This window comes from Triturus cristatus, chromosome 10 (assembly GCF_964204655.1).
Source record: "Triturus cristatus chromosome 10, aTriCri1.1, whole genome shotgun sequence".
NCBI classification, from domain to species: domain Eukaryota; kingdom Metazoa; phylum Chordata; class Amphibia; order Caudata; family Salamandridae; genus Triturus; species Triturus cristatus.
This window is the reverse complement of record NC_140593.1, coordinates 1,054,433,245-1,054,448,581: the sequence shown is the minus strand read 5'-3', so window position 1 is coordinate 1,054,448,581 and position 15,337 is coordinate 1,054,433,245. Positions and strand designations below refer to the sequence as shown.

General features: G+C 45.8%; 1 protein-coding gene across 1 annotated transcript in view; it reads left to right on the top strand.

The window, feature by feature from the left end:
• The window catches only part of AP5Z1 (adaptor related protein complex 5 subunit zeta 1), a 110,186-nt gene extending 95,486 nt beyond the window's left edge, over window positions 1-14,700 (top strand). Inside the window, exons 16-17 of the mRNA XM_085629185.1 lie at window positions 12,682-12,896; window positions 13,839-14,700. Coding sequence (XP_085485311.1) covers window positions 12,682-12,896; window positions 13,839-14,109 — 486 coding nt within the window. The 3' untranslated portion in view covers window positions 14,110-14,700. The remainder of the gene's footprint in view (window positions 1-12,681; window positions 12,897-13,838) is intronic.
• The last annotated feature ends 637 nt before the right edge of the window (window positions 14,701-15,337 follow it).

Here is a 15,337-nt window from a genome sequence, read left to right as displayed (position 1 = left end):
CGGAGTTGAGGATCGACACCCCCCTAGGGACCTCCCTCGGGCCCAGAACTGGCTGGGGGGCTTTCTGGATACCCTGGGACTGATAGACTGCTGGCGGTAGAAACACCCTGGACAGGCGCAATATACCTTCCACTCTGGGGCCCACGGTAGTCTTTCGAGGCTTGACTATATGCTAGTGCCTGCGGCCCAAGCTGGGAAGATCGGGGAAGTGCGACACTTGGCACGCGGTATATCTGATCACTCCCCTCTTTTGCTACACCTAGATATCGCCTTGGGGCGGAGGGGAGGGTGGCGCCGATCATTCCCTGGTACCTACGAAACCCCACGATCCGTGCAGACCTGGTTAAGTCCCTGGAACACTATTTTAATGACAACGTGGGGTCGGTGTCTTCCGCCATCTCCCTTTGGGAGGCCTTTAAGACGGTGCTCCGGGGCCAGGCTCTGTCTCTCATTTCCCATACCAAAAAATGCGCGGCGCAGGAGGTTGTTCGGCTAGAAAATGAGATCACCGAGTTGGAGATTGATTTGGAGCAAGGTGTTACGGATGACAGACTGCATGTGTTGGCGCTTAAACAGGCCGACTACAATGCGCTGGTTACCGAATCTGCTAGGAGTATGAGCAGGGAGCAACAGGGGCGTTTGTACGATATGGGTGATAAGGCCGGGAAGTTGATTGCTTGGTTGGATAAGAGGGAGAGAGCGAGTCGAGTGGTGCCGGATGTTGAGAGGGTGGATGGTGTGCGGATGACGGACCCCGGTGATATTGTTGATTGCTTTGCGGAGTATTTTCACGGGGTTTACTCTCCGGTCTCAGAGCGATCAGAGGAAGACTCTCGACTACTGCTTCGAGACATTGCTCTGCCATCTCTATCTGATGAGGATAAATTATTGATGGATGCGGCCCCGTCGCCGGATGAGATTGCTTTGGCCATTCGCTCTATTGCCTCTGGTAAGGCCATGGGTCCTAATGGCCTTCCCATCAAATTATATAAGTTGCGCCCAGATAAGATTGCGCCGTATCTCCGGGACATGTTACTTGAGGCTCTGGCGGCGGGTTCCCTCCCCCCTAACCAACGTCTTGCTACCATTGTTGTTATCCATAAGGAAGGGAAGCCGCGGGATCGGTGTACTTCTTACAGGCCTATCTCTTTGTTAAACGCGGAGCCCAAAATCCTTGCCAAGGTACTGGCCAATCGCCTGATCCGGGTTGTGGGCGACCTGATTCATCAAGATCAATCCGGTTTTATACCCCATCGCAATACCGCTTTGAACCTGCGGCGACTGCATGGCGTCCTCGCTAGAGCGCCATTCATCCGTGAGCCGGCCATTTTGGCGTCCCTTGACGCTACCATGGCGTTTGACACCTTGGAATGGCCGTATATTTGGGCAGTATTGGCGAAGTTTGGGTTTGGCCCGGGGTTTATCGGTTGGGTGAAATTGCTTTATGATAACCCACTGGCACAGGTGGTGGTCAACGGACGGGTGTCGGCTCCCTTTGTTTTGGGTAGGGGCACCCGACAGGGCTGTCCGCTGTCGCCTCTTCTCTTTGCGCTTTGTTTGGAGCCCCTTGCGGAGTGGCTGCGGTGGCACCCCTCGATGCGTGGCCTTCGCTGGACGCCGGAATATGAGGATCGTGTCTCCCTATATGCGGACGATATCCTCTTGTATCTTGCATCTCCGCGCAAATCGCTTATTGTATTGGTTGATGTGTTGAGCTCCTGTGGTCGCAACTCCGGATTGGTCATTAACTGGGCTAAGTCTTGTGTGTACGTTCTCTCCGGGGAGGCCCCCCCCCTTCCGCGGGGGTGCCCTATCCAGGTTGCGCAGTCGGGGTTCACGTATCTGGGAATCTTTATAAACCTGGACCCGGTGGCCCGGTATGAACGGAATCTTCTCCCCCCCCCCCCTTCAGCGCCTCAGGGCGGATGTAGCGGGTTGGCGGCGGCGGCTGCCGCTCTCGCCGCTCGGCCGGGCGGCGTTGTTCAAAATGATGTCGCTGCCGCGCTTTTTGTACGCCCTGCAGAACACTATGGACGCAGTGCCGGCCCGCTATTTTCGGGAGGTGGAGTGTCTTCAGCGTCGATTGTTCTGGGATGGGCGGCCGCGGATTGCTCTCGCTAAACTAACCCTACCGTGGTATGATGGGGGGGGGTCGCTCTCCCTGACATTAAACGATATTATTGGGCCTCCCAGTTGGCTGCTATCAATCACGGGATGTATGGGCCTGCTCTGAACCCGGCTTTTGAGATGGACAAATTGTTATTGCCCAGCGGGGATTATAATCGAGCACTATACTCGGGGTCCCTTGATGCGCGGTTGACTGGCCCGACGCGGGTCGCGGTGCAGGTGTGGCGTGCAGCAAATGCGGCGATGGGGTGGAGGGATCGCTTGACTCGGGCAACGCCATTGTACGCTTCCCAGCGTTTGGTTTATCTGTGTACTACGAAAGGCTTTGAGAAATGGGATATGATTGGTATCAGCAAGGTAGGGGATCTCTGGACGAAAGGGAAATTTAAGACGTTCGACATGCTGAAAACTGAATATCAGCTGAACGATAGGGAATACTTTCGGTATGCTCAGGTTCACCATGCCTTGTGTTCCGTGTTCCCGGACGTGGCGGCTATTCCAGAGTATTCCCCGTTGGAAGACAGAGTATTGGACGGCTATGTACCGGATAGCACCATTTCGCTGATTTATAAGAAGCTTATCAATGATCGAATGGGTTTGCTGACCTCATTGCGAGAGACATGGACTGCCGACGGTTTGGAACTTGACGATGAAGATTGGGTGTCAGCGGTGGCCTCCCAGAAAGAGGTGGCTATCCCGGCCCGTTTGCGTTTCGTCCAGCTTAAGATACTTCACAGAGTGTACGTCACGGGGCCTGGTTTGATGCGTATGGGGTACTCGGTGGATGGTCTGTGTAAGCGAGGCTGTGGACTACTGGGGACTTTCCTCCATATCCTGTGGGAATGTCCGGAAGTGACTCGGTTTTGGTGTAGAGTGCATGCGGTGTTAGAAGAAGTCACGCATGTTGCCTTGTTGCCGGAGGCACGGAGATGTTTGCTGAATGTCTGGGAGCCGATTGATTACAATGTGATGCAGACGCAGTGGGTGACTCTGGGCTATATGGTAGCGAAGCGGGACATTGCACAACTGTGGGGCGCCCTGAGGCCACCCACGGTCTCAGCGTGGAAGGAACACATGGACTGGTGTATGTTCAGAGAGAAAACGGTGTATGTGGCGAGAGGCAAGCCTGGGAAGTGGATTAAGGTGTGGGGTCCCTGGAACTCCTATCGTGGAGGTATTTGCGCCCCGCCCCAGACGCGTGAGATGGATGCTGCTCTGTCTCCCTAGCCCGCGCATTCCTATATGCTCCTGCGACATGCGACTTTGGTTTCTTCTGCCTGCCCCCCCCCCCACCCCCCCCCCCCCCCTCTGTCTCCTTGGGTTTGTTTACTCCTTCGATGCGGGGAGCACATGTTATTGCCATTAACCCCCTCTGCCTTGTGTGTGTGATGTTTCTTGTTTTTTCAAAATATGAAACCTTTCTTTGCTTATTTATGGACTACGGCTGCGGCCGGCGGAGTTGATTAGCACCCCAGTAGCTCTTTTGTTGCTTCATCGATGTGAATGTTAAGCTGTGCCTAGGTTTACACTGTGCGTTAGCGGCCGGCCTGCTGGTTGTAGGCCCATATTTGTATGTCTCTGAAACTGTAATAAAGGTTTTCCAAAAAAAAAAAAAAAAAAAATTGGAAAAGTTCATCCCAACTATTAGTAATTTGTCTAAACTCTACCTACCGTTTTATCTGTATTGTTGTTAGCTTTCCCCTTATGGTATTATTTGAATAATTTGCAGTTTATTTCATGAATTTATGCCAAGCCGTGTATGATCCATGATCCCTGCATACCTCTGGGAGGCTCTCAGATTTGCAGTCTGATTTCAGCGATTCGGTATTTTCCCGAAGCAAAGAGTCTTTGATTCTGCACCTTCCAAATTCTTAGGTCTCTTTATATCCTTCTTCCCAATGAATCTCCATAGGTAGATAAGGTGGGGGGGGGGGGTAGTTAGTTGCTGTGCCACTCCACTGAGTGAACAATGCCTTATTTTGGCTCGTATCTGAAGGCAAGTAGTTGTATCAGAAACATGCTTCCTTCCATAATAACTCCATGCTCGGCCGGACAACTTTGCTTTGTTCCTAACTACTAAACTTCAGAATGGGAGCTTCCCTCCTTGCTACGTATCTGTTATTTTTGTTAGCGTGTGGTTAGAATGATATAGAAATCTTTCACCCTAAGCTAGCTGTTATTACAGTTCATAAAATTAGATTACTAGGCCCTAAGACTTTCACCTATATATACTCCAAAGGATTAGTGTTCTCTTGTTTCTTATGCAATTAGGCCTGATATGTATATAACATGCACATCATCATAAATAACCTTCCGTATAGGTTAAGTCTGATAACTGGCAAGTATTCAAAACTTATAGATCTATCATAAATTCACAGCTGGAGAACTTGCACTTACTTGTCTCCAAGCGTCCTATCTGTATGTGTTGGGGAAATTATCAAACATATTAAACTCGTGAGGCAGCTACATGAAAGGTATATTCAGCTAAACATGCTCTGACCACAGTAAGCAACTGCTCTGCAGTGGACATTTGTTTCCAAAAGGTTTTAGACTGCTTTCCAGATGGCTTTAAGAGGCCGGTGAATTTGGAAAGACATTGATGCTGCTCTATCCCTAATTTCTTGGATACGTTCTGCCAAAATGGATCCTGAAACTAGAGTAGCACTCCAAAATACAGGCGACAAACCAGCAGATGCTTTAATTCTAGAAAGCTGTTTGAAATACTTAGGGGCCACCCTATGTCCTAAAACTGCTGCAAGACTTAAAAGGCATTGTAGGTTCAAAGTTGGAACTGAAAGGCTTTACTAACTTTTCTAATGTGTATGGTCCATTTAACATCGAAATAAGAATTTGGGAAAAGACAATAAGGTGTCCTGTTAACGTGTCAATCCAAAAGGCCCTTCAGCACAAATGAAGGCAGAATCACAAAACCATTCTCCCTATGAAATATTTTTGGGAGTTCCTCAGTAGAGAACAATTGTAACCAACTAATCTTCTGAGTGAAAGTGCCCCCTATAAGAAAGACTGTCTTCCGTTACACTAGTTTAATGGCACTAGACATTCAAAAGAATTGTGCGCCAGAAAAACAAAGCCATTTAAATTCCAAACAGGGTATGGCTTCTTGACAGGGTTAAACAGATAAGTTGAATTGTTTTGCAATTAACATTTGTTTTCAGAGATTCTTTGAGGCAAACTTTGCCAAATTGGGTCTCCTTAAAACAACCTGGATTCCAGGATTCACCAGCTGTAAAGTGAAAGAAAGTGGTTGATCTGGTGACAAGTGACCAGATTAATTTCCAATGACAGATCTGAGTCATTGCTGTTACAATGGCACCTGTTTCATTGCTTTCTGGCAAAATGTTTGATCCCCAACCGTTCCCAACACAGGCTAGGTGACCTTAAGCTAGTAACTCATGATGTAACTGTCCAAATTATTGAACAAATGGACGGTTTCATTATGAGGCCCCTAATTATTGCAGGCAAGGCTGTTCTTCATGGGAAAGAGAGAGAGTGTCCACACAACTTCCAGGAGAAACAATATTTATTGGGTCAACTCAGAGCCATGAGTATCTTTCTGTTTCTGAAAAAGCAGGACATGTAAAAAGTTCTGTCCTCTTACTCAATTAGAAATCAGTCCATCTGAGAATATCACTTCCTACCCATCCATGCTGCTAACAACTGCTATTTCTGTACAAATTATTTGTTGAAGCATAGATGTTATCTAAGATATGGTAGGTTCTGTTGGAAAGAGAATAATTGCTTTAACTTTGTCATAAATATATGTGCAAGAAACAAAAAGGAACACACCTGGATTGATGTAATCAGAAGGAATTGTATTAGCAAATTAATTCATTTTCCTTACAATATACTTTGGTGATGACGTAGTCAGGCTGTCACAGAAAGCAACACGTTGTTAAAAAACAACGCAAGATAGGTTAATTTGTGATTAGGTGATCTAAAAGCAACAAAGTGCTTTGGGTGAATACATATTTACAGTGTTGTACAAAACGTATATAGAATGTTCATTCAATAAACATCAATCCCTATACACTTGAATCTCCAATCCGTAGAAGGTTCTGCTTTTCACATGGAGTGGAGAGAGTAGGGAAATGATTGTGTAGGCACGTCGACATTTCGACCTAGAAGGTGCGCGATTCAAGTGGAGTCACGGTGGGTCGTCTTCAGGACAAGGGGGACAGCCTTTGGGAGAAATGAACCATGAGTATGGTGTGTTACAGGATGTGAAGTAATTGGACAGTGGTCATGAAAAACCTACCAGTTAGAGATGACAATAAAAAAAAACCTTAGATGTGCTTTGATTGAACGATCCACAGGAGGTTGGAATCTGTGGAAATGAGAGGGCATTGAGGAAAGGCTCCATGCAGTCAGAAAAGAAAATTACCAGGTTCAAGGGTTGGGTGGTTAAAGCACAGAGGCTACCCCAAAGGATTGCTCAATCGTGCTCGGAAGAGAGCCTGGTACTGCCCTTGAGAAATCCTACTAGAAGTGAAGACAAAAACTGATACTGAGGAGAAACTAGTCTGTGTAGCTACCTTCAGTACCAGAAGCCAAGAGATCAAGAAGGTCATAAAAATATATTAGCACCTTGTATCAACGGAAATCAACACAGTATCTGAACCAGTGTTTGCCTTCAAACGGGCCAAAAAAATATTAGAGACGGTGTTGTGAGTTCATACCTGGCACCACCAACACCAATGGACATTAGGGCCCAACTACAACTACCGCCATTAGTTGGCCACTTCAGATGCAGCAACTGCAAGGCCTGTAAACTGAGAGTTGAGGGGTCAACCTTTACACACAAAGAGCGGACCTTCCAATTACTCCATCATACTAATTGCAACAGTGCAAATGTGATTTACGTCATCGAATTCCCCTGCGATCAACTATATGTTGGTCAAACTATACAAAAAGTAAAGAGCAGAATCCTACAACATTGTAGTAAACTGCAATGTAATGTACAGGGTGCCCCACTAGTAGATCATTTCATTGAATCAGGCCATGATCTGGAAAGTTTAAGATGGTGGGTCGTAGAAAGGATCCTGTCGCAGTGCAGATGGCATGATATCACAACATTCCTCAACCTGAAGGAATTTAGGTAGATACACATCTTGGATACTGTGAATCATGGACTTAACAAACTGGAGGAAACAAGCAGACAACTGGGTCTTCTGGGAAGGAGATAAGTCTACCACAGTTCAGCTGGGCCTAGCTGGCTCTTCCCTTCTTTTAACCCCATGTTGATGTTTTAAACTTTTATGTTGTTCTTCCTCTGGAGATTTCGTCTTCTGACACATCTGCATTTTTTGTCAGTGATCATGTATGATTTCCAGTGACTAAAGTCGTTCGTTCATCCTCCGAGATTCTATTAGTGGGTGGTCTTCTAGATTCTAATGTCAGTGTACCCCTCACTGTAAAGTTTCTTGGTTAAGGTGAATGTCTTATTGGAGCTAACCTTTCTATCGGAAAGTTTGAATTACCATTCGGAATTATGTCGTTATGGATTTGTCTAATTAGTAGGCACTAGTCCATATACTTTGTTAGAGGAGACTAGTGGAAAGTAAACATGAGCTTGAGGCAACAGCCAAGGACTATTTGCAGTTGTCACAGAAGTGACTCAAAACATTGCAGTGGTGTTCCAAGGTGGAAAATGTCCTGAAGAGGAATCTCAGCATACTGTGAACGAATGAATGTCTCCCAAGAAGTGAGTCACATATGGGGATCTTCCCTCGCCCCCCTGAAATGTGCTTTAAAAAATAAAGAAAAACGGCATAGACCAAAATGTCCTGGAGTAGAGGGCCTGTGGCGCTCACGTTGTTTCTGTTTAGTGTTAGAAATTGGGTGTCTGGTTGGCAGAGGTATGCACCCTGTCCAAGCAGGAACGACAATCCTAGTTGGGATAAGTGTAGTACACACTAAAAGTTTACCTGTGCTCACACTGAGGTAGCATCGCACATAGCAGTCAGGCTAAACTAAAAGGGCTATGAGTAAAGTATTTGTGCACACACACATACAGTAACACAGTGAAAACACCCAAAGAGTACTCCACACCAGTTTAGAAAAATAGCCAATATTTATCTAAGCAAAACAAGACCACAATGATGATAATCCAAAATACACATGTCAAGTTAGGTATTTTGCAAGATTAAATCAAAATGGAATGCTTAGAAATCAATAGCTCCAACTAGGGCGATCTGGTCACGCTTGACCGGGGCAAATCCAAAAGTTTAGTCCGACCACAATGAAGCACGGGCCACTTACAGGAGTCATGCAGACCAGCTGACAGTACCTAGGATGCGTCGTAAAATGGAGGGGATGTGTTGCTGTTGAAGGCGATGCATTGTTTCCAGAGTTAGGCAACGTTGTGGATGCGTCCATGCCAAGAGCGCTGTGCGTCGGTCTGTGGTGTCGATGTGGAACCGCTGGGCTGTAGACGATGTGTTGGCACAAAGTCGCGCAGGGCCGTGGCATTGCAGACATCAGCGTTGCAATGTCCGAGACTTACGCATGAGCTATGATTCAGAGGCACTATGTCGGCACAGTTGGGGCTGCGTTGTAAGTCAAGGTTGTGACGTCGCTTAGTCGGCGAGCTGTGTCTAAGGCTTCAGTGCAGGCCACGGCAATGCATCGATATGGCAGAGAATTGCGCATGTTCCGATCGACACTTCGGTGACTATGTGTTGGTTTCTTGGGTTGTAGCACAAAACGCTCACTTTCAAGGGCCCAGGACTGTATTTGACACCACTTGGCAGAGCAGGACTTAAAGCAGAGGAACCCAGGTGCTGATAGCAAGATGCAGGTGAAGTCTTTGATATCTCTGAGACTTCAAATACAGGAGGCAAGCCCAGTAAGCCCTTGGAGAACCTTTACAGATGCAGGATGTAGAGAGTCAAGTCGAGTCCTCTTAGTCCCAGGCAAGAAGCAGCAGGCAAAGCAAGCAGCAAAGTGGCAGTCCCTCCTGGCAGCACAACCGCTTTTCTTCATGATTAAATGTCCTCAGTTCCAGAAGTGTTCTGAGTATATGGTGTCGGAGGTTCAGTACCTATTCCTATTTTAGCCTTTGAAGTAGGGAGAATTCAAAGAAAGGTCTTGAAGTGCACAAGACCCTGCAGTTTCTTTCCCTGGCTCCAGACACACTACAGGGGGGTATGCAACTTTTTTTGTGGAAATAGGCTCAGCCCTATTCAGGTGCAGGGGTCGGCACCTCCCTCTAGCTCAGAAAAACCCATCAGCCTGGTGATGGGTCACCGGGATACACAGGGCACACTCCGCTCCCTTTGTTTGTGACTGTCTAGAAGGAATGCTCAAAGCCCAACTGTCACCCAACCCAGACTTGTAATGGTTAAATTAAGAAAATGGCAACTTTCTAAAAGCCGCATTTTCAGATCTGTAATCTAAAAAACAACTTCACTAAAAGATGTGTTTTTAAATTGTGAGTCCAAAGACACCAAACTTACTCTTCCTATCTTTTCCCAATTGAAAGTTGCACTTGTAAAGTGTTACAAGACTGCTCCAATGCTAACCTATGGGAGAGATAGGCCTTGCTGTAGTGAAAATACGAATTTCAGAGTATTCATGTAAAACTGAAAAGTACGTGGCCTACCTTTTACATAGACTGCACCCTGCCCATGGGGCTACCTAGGGCCTATCTTAGGGGTGACCTATATAATAAAAGATAAGGTTTGGGTATGGCAACTAGATGAATCTAGCAAAACCAAAGGAAATGATGGACGGAGTGTTGAACATTGCAAGCACTCACCCCCAGTCAACTGATCTGGGTTTAATCCATCACCGTTCTTTAGCCCACTCTGCCACCCCAGTTCAGACATGGACATATGCAAATCAGTCTGACCCTGTGCCTCATGGGAACAGTCCAGCCCGAACTGCCAAGCCATGTCTTCCCTGGACTGGAAACAAGCGTCCTAGGACCGGTTTCTGGCATTTCAGCCGTCTTCAGCCAGGCTTGCTTGAATCCTTTGGTTTTGCTTTGTTCACCATAAGTTGGCAGGGTATGCTCAGACGTGAGTCCCTTGCTCACTTTGCCACTGCAATTTGCGGTAAAATATTACTGCAAAAACAGAGGAGCAAATGAACGCGAGCAGCTGCTGTTAGCGGTCCTCTTGATGTGGTTCAAACTGTAACTTAACGCACTATATATATATATTGCACTAAAATATTGCGCAAAATGACGTAATTGCATTTATTGTAATTTTGATGTAATTACTCAAAAGCACATTATGCACATTTCAGACGCCCCTACACGAGAAGGACTCCTCTTAGTGGAGGGAGTAGGCAAGATGAAGGACATATTCCAGTTTATTTGTAGGCAAGAGAGGTAATCGAACTTTATATGTTCTCTAATAATGTGAGCGATATTATCCCCCAGAGTTCTGGACGTAGACCACCATATTGTACGTATGCAGCGATATAAGCAGTTTCCCAGAAGGGAAGCTTAGGGCATACTTTGAGTGATACTGTCACACTCTGCATGCAAGTGGTTGTAGTGTTAGAGCAAATAGAATGGGGAGTGGGGGCACAACCGTGTCTGATACCCTACATGTCATTGGGTCAGTGATTTGTCAATTGAGGCTATTGCATCCAGTGGGGGCGGTTATAGCCGATTAATTCAGCTTAAAAAATGGTGTGGCATTCCTATTCAATAGAGCGCAGTAAGTAGAAATTTCCACATCAATGAATCGAAGGCCTCTGCTCCGTCTGGGTGTTTTTGCTGCTGCTTCCGGATCTGGGATAAGTTCTGAAATGAGTGTGAATTTCATTTGCAGATTATGTGACTTGGATCTTGCAGAAATAAATCCAGATTGCATGGGTAGGACCATGAAAAATCTGCTTGCCACTATTTTAGCCAGTATATTGACATTGGTGATATTAATAGTCTGTAGGATTTGCAGAAATTTGGTGGCTTGCGAAGCATTACTAAAAGAAGTCGCTCATGGAGGTGGGATGTGAGTAAATGTGAGGCTAGTATGTGGCTGTAACTGTCTCTTCTGAATTTCAAGGTGCCAATCTCGCAGCCACATGACTGCAATGCTATCTATTCCAGTGTTAAGTGCCTTTTTGGATGGGGTTCAGATGCTTAGAAGTGTGCGTAAAATTCAGTGATTGTTTTTTTTTGTAAAACATTTTTATTGGCATTTATAAACAATTATACACGCAGGCACAGGCGATAGCGCCATTATCATAGAGGCTTACATATCAGGAGCGCCCAGTCACAGCCCTTTCGGTCTCTCAGTCTCGTGGGCCCTCAGGCCACTCGCCTCTACCCTGAGTGGGGCTGCAGGTATGTGTCCGGGACCAGCCTCTGGGTATGCCCTACTGGAGCGCGCAGTGATCGCCTCGCCGCTTGGGTGCCATGCAATGTGATTGAACCCCTGTAAGGGGTGTCGTAGAGGCTATAGGGTTGTAGCCATTAGCTAACCGTTAACTAACTGGGGACAGAGTGCGTAAAATTCAGTGATGGCCTGAATAATGCTCATGGTGTCATGGCATAGTTAGCCATCGTCTAGAGTTTTTTGGCAATGTTACTATTGACCCACAGGTATTTGAGCACATTAGCCAGGACCTCACCTGGGCTCACTATCACCCCAATATATTGCGTTGTTGCTCGCCTATTTAGGTATTTAACCTCATGTTCCTCTGTCTTGTTCTATTTCGTGGTTTCTTTTCTTGAATGGCAGCTAATAGAGAAAGGTCAGACTTTCTTTTGTTTCAAGTCTATTTCACGTATCTCTTGCTCCAGCTTCATAATGTGTGCCCTGAGCGTTTTAAGGACCCTATTTTGCTTCGCTATACAGGCACCTCTCGCCAACACTTTGAAAGTTTCCCATATGGTGTACATGCGGTCTACTGTACCAACATTATTGATGAAGTATTCCTTTATTTCTACTCTAATTTCTTCCCTGAATATTGCATCTGTCAATGCACCACATTGAAACTTGGAAAGGGGGAGTAGGGAGGAGAGGTGATCCAAGCTCAGGAAAACATGTGAATGTTCTGAGAGTTTTCACTTGGTGTTTTACAGATTTCATCCAAGCATTGACATCCTTAATGCTCAGGCGGTAGTCCAAACTTAACCAGGAGCCATGCCCCGAGGACACAAATGTATCTTCACCCCCACTGGGTACCTATTTCTTCCAAGGTTTCACCGATCATGAAGTGCTGGGCAGCTGCCCTCTTGTTTCTCCCTGCATTGTAGTATTTAAAGCAGTATCAAAGTACCCCCACCCCCTATTATTCTCTGTGGCGGAAGAGTGAGTACCATATTCCATATTTCAACAAAGAAACTTGGGTCATCCATATTTGGGATGAACACATTAACTCTCGTATGTTTCCCATATATAGCTCCTTGCACAGTGGCAAGTCTTCTTTATTTGAGTGTCATTTCATAGTGTGTATGAAAACTTTAAATAACTCCAAGGCGCGACCCCAAGGAGTTCAGATTGTTCATAGTATTGATCCAAACAGTGCTACTCGTCTATGCTAATTATATTTGTTTTTCCATATGGTGTCTTGGTCTAGGTGTGGTGTATCGGAGAATATATGTCTGTTTCGTATGACAAACGGTGCACAGTGGAGCAAATCAACAAGTTTTTTGAAGTGCTAGAGGCTGTGCTATTTGAAATCACGCAGCTACGCGCGTCTGCCAATGTTCCCAAATGTTCACCACGCGTGATCACCGTTTTGATGACGACACTGGCAAAGCTGGCATCCCGCAGTCAGGACCTGATTCCCAGGTACGATCTCCATCAGCACTTTAAACTGAATTCATGTAGTTGAAGGGGCACAGGGTGGTACAGTCTCCAACCATCAGTGTAAAGCAAAGCATTTGGAAGAGTAGATTTTGATGTGAGTCACGTGTCGCTTCGACGCTTGCCTTTTCTTTTTAGAATGTTTACAAATTAACATGATTTTGTGGGATGTGCTGGAAACAGTCATCCTGTGTGCTGCATAATGCAGAACACATAGAAAGAGGAAATAACCAGGAGAAATAAAGACATTTCTCCTTGTTACGCCTCACCTCGGTAGGCGTTAGGATTGGAGGCTTCACCCAGGTTTACATGCTCTTGTACATCTGGGGCAGCTTCAAAGTCCATGGGTGTTGTGTGGGAAAACCCACTGCAACACCCATGGAACGCCTCCCGAGTGCAGAGTAAGGCAACGCAGCGCTTTGCACTGCCTTGCCTTACTGCATATCTACGAGGCCATTCAGAGCCATGCATAGTGGCTTTGTGTAGCCTCATAGATATAATTTAGTAATCGGCGCTGCCGGAGTGTCGTAAAAAGTGACTCTCCGGCGGCGCAGGCCTCGTAAATAAGCCCCTCAGTGTTTAGCAGTCTTTCCACAATCAATCTCCTCTATTTTTGTCAATGTGCAAAAATCTTTCTGTATTATCGACTTGTATAATATAATATGTTCTGCCCGTTTTCTGTTGCACAAGAAGCAAGATTCACACATTTTATATCCCTTCTATTTGAACAGAGACTTGGATGGAGCCTAGTAGTTCTCATGATCCCTACGTTAATCTTATGAGCCCAAATAGCACACAAACGGCCAACATGACATTTAGCACATAATAATGTTTCAACCAAAGCAAACCTTGGTCCCAAACTAAAATAGTATTTATATTTGCATGTGTGCTTTTGTGAAAATTCTCAAAGCAGGTTTGTCTCTACAGGGTTTCACTGTATCTATCTAAGATGAGATCCTGTGTCCAGAGTAAAGCCATGATCTCCCTGTATGGTGAGGAAGACAGCGAAGAGATCTGCATCCGTGCCACAGAGCTCATGAACTTGTTGAAAATGCCCAGTGTTGCCCAGTTTGCTCTCACGCCCTCTGCAGAGGTTGCTAGTCCGGGGTTTCATCAAGATACCAGTGTCTCCCTTTCTCTTGCCATGAGGACATCCAGCCGGCTGTTGCAGCGAGAAACCAACTATGTTCCAGGATGAAAGTGGACTCCTATCTGTGTGTTTGCACACAGTGTACCATTATCAAAACTGTATTTTGGTCAGACCTAAATTGGAGATGGTGTATTTACCTTATTTGGTCACGGCACCAGAAAAGTCTTCATTAGACGAGGGATGGCCCTGAACATCACAGAGAGCACTTTATTTGTAAAGGGAAACAATTTAGGAGCACATTTGTGTTTTAGCACATTGATATATGTGCTACGGGTCAGATGAAATCCTTGATCATGCCAGGACTGATTTTCCAATAATTGTGATTTTTATACATTTATACCAAGGCTAAGCAACTTTGCATTGCTAACTTGGGGGCTTGGTCTTGTGACGAACCTTTGTATGATTCACTGCTTATCTGCTGTTGTGAAGTGTGTTCTACCATACACTTGAGGACAACTGCGGATGTCTAGGGTTGCACAAGTGTTAGCTTAGCAGATATTCAACTAGTCTTTTTTTCAGCTCAGAGAGATTAACTCAACTGCCACCTCTTCTTCAGTAGCCAAACCACCAGTCCATGTTGCTTCATGTTGCCAACATTGTTTCTTAATACAACAAAGACCAATATTTTGTCTGACAAAATTTGTTGATCCACTTTATTTTTTTCTACTAAGAAAAAATTATTAACTCAGCATTAACTTAACTTATTTTTTTTCTTGGGAGATATATCTGTAAATGATATACAAAAATAACCAACAGTATTAAGATTGCTGTTAGCCATCGATGAAAATCAGGTTGTTCGTTCATTTTGTGGCGTAGTGGGCAAAAGAACGATAGATTTAACCCAGATCTTTTGACTAGGGGAGAATGTTTGCATTGTCTGCATTCCGTCCATCATTTGTTTGCTGTAATACTTTTCGCCCTAAGTGCGCCAGGTATGCCCAGACGTGGGTCCTGGGCTCACAGTGACACTGGAATCAAGCTATCCTGGCTGAAGTGGTGTGAAACCCTGAAACCGGTCCCAGGATGCTTGTTTCCGGTCCAGGGAGGACCTGGCCTGGCAGTTCGGTCTGGACTGTTCCCATGGGGCACAGGGTCAAGACTGATTTGCATATGGCTGGGTCCAAACTGGGGTGGCGTAGTGGGCAAAAGCACAATGGATTTAACCCAGATCTTTTGACTGGGGGAGAATGTTTGCATTGTCAGCATTCCGCCCATCATTTGTTTGCTGTTCATTCATTTTTATGCAGTTGACACGTCAGAGGATTCCACCAATGTT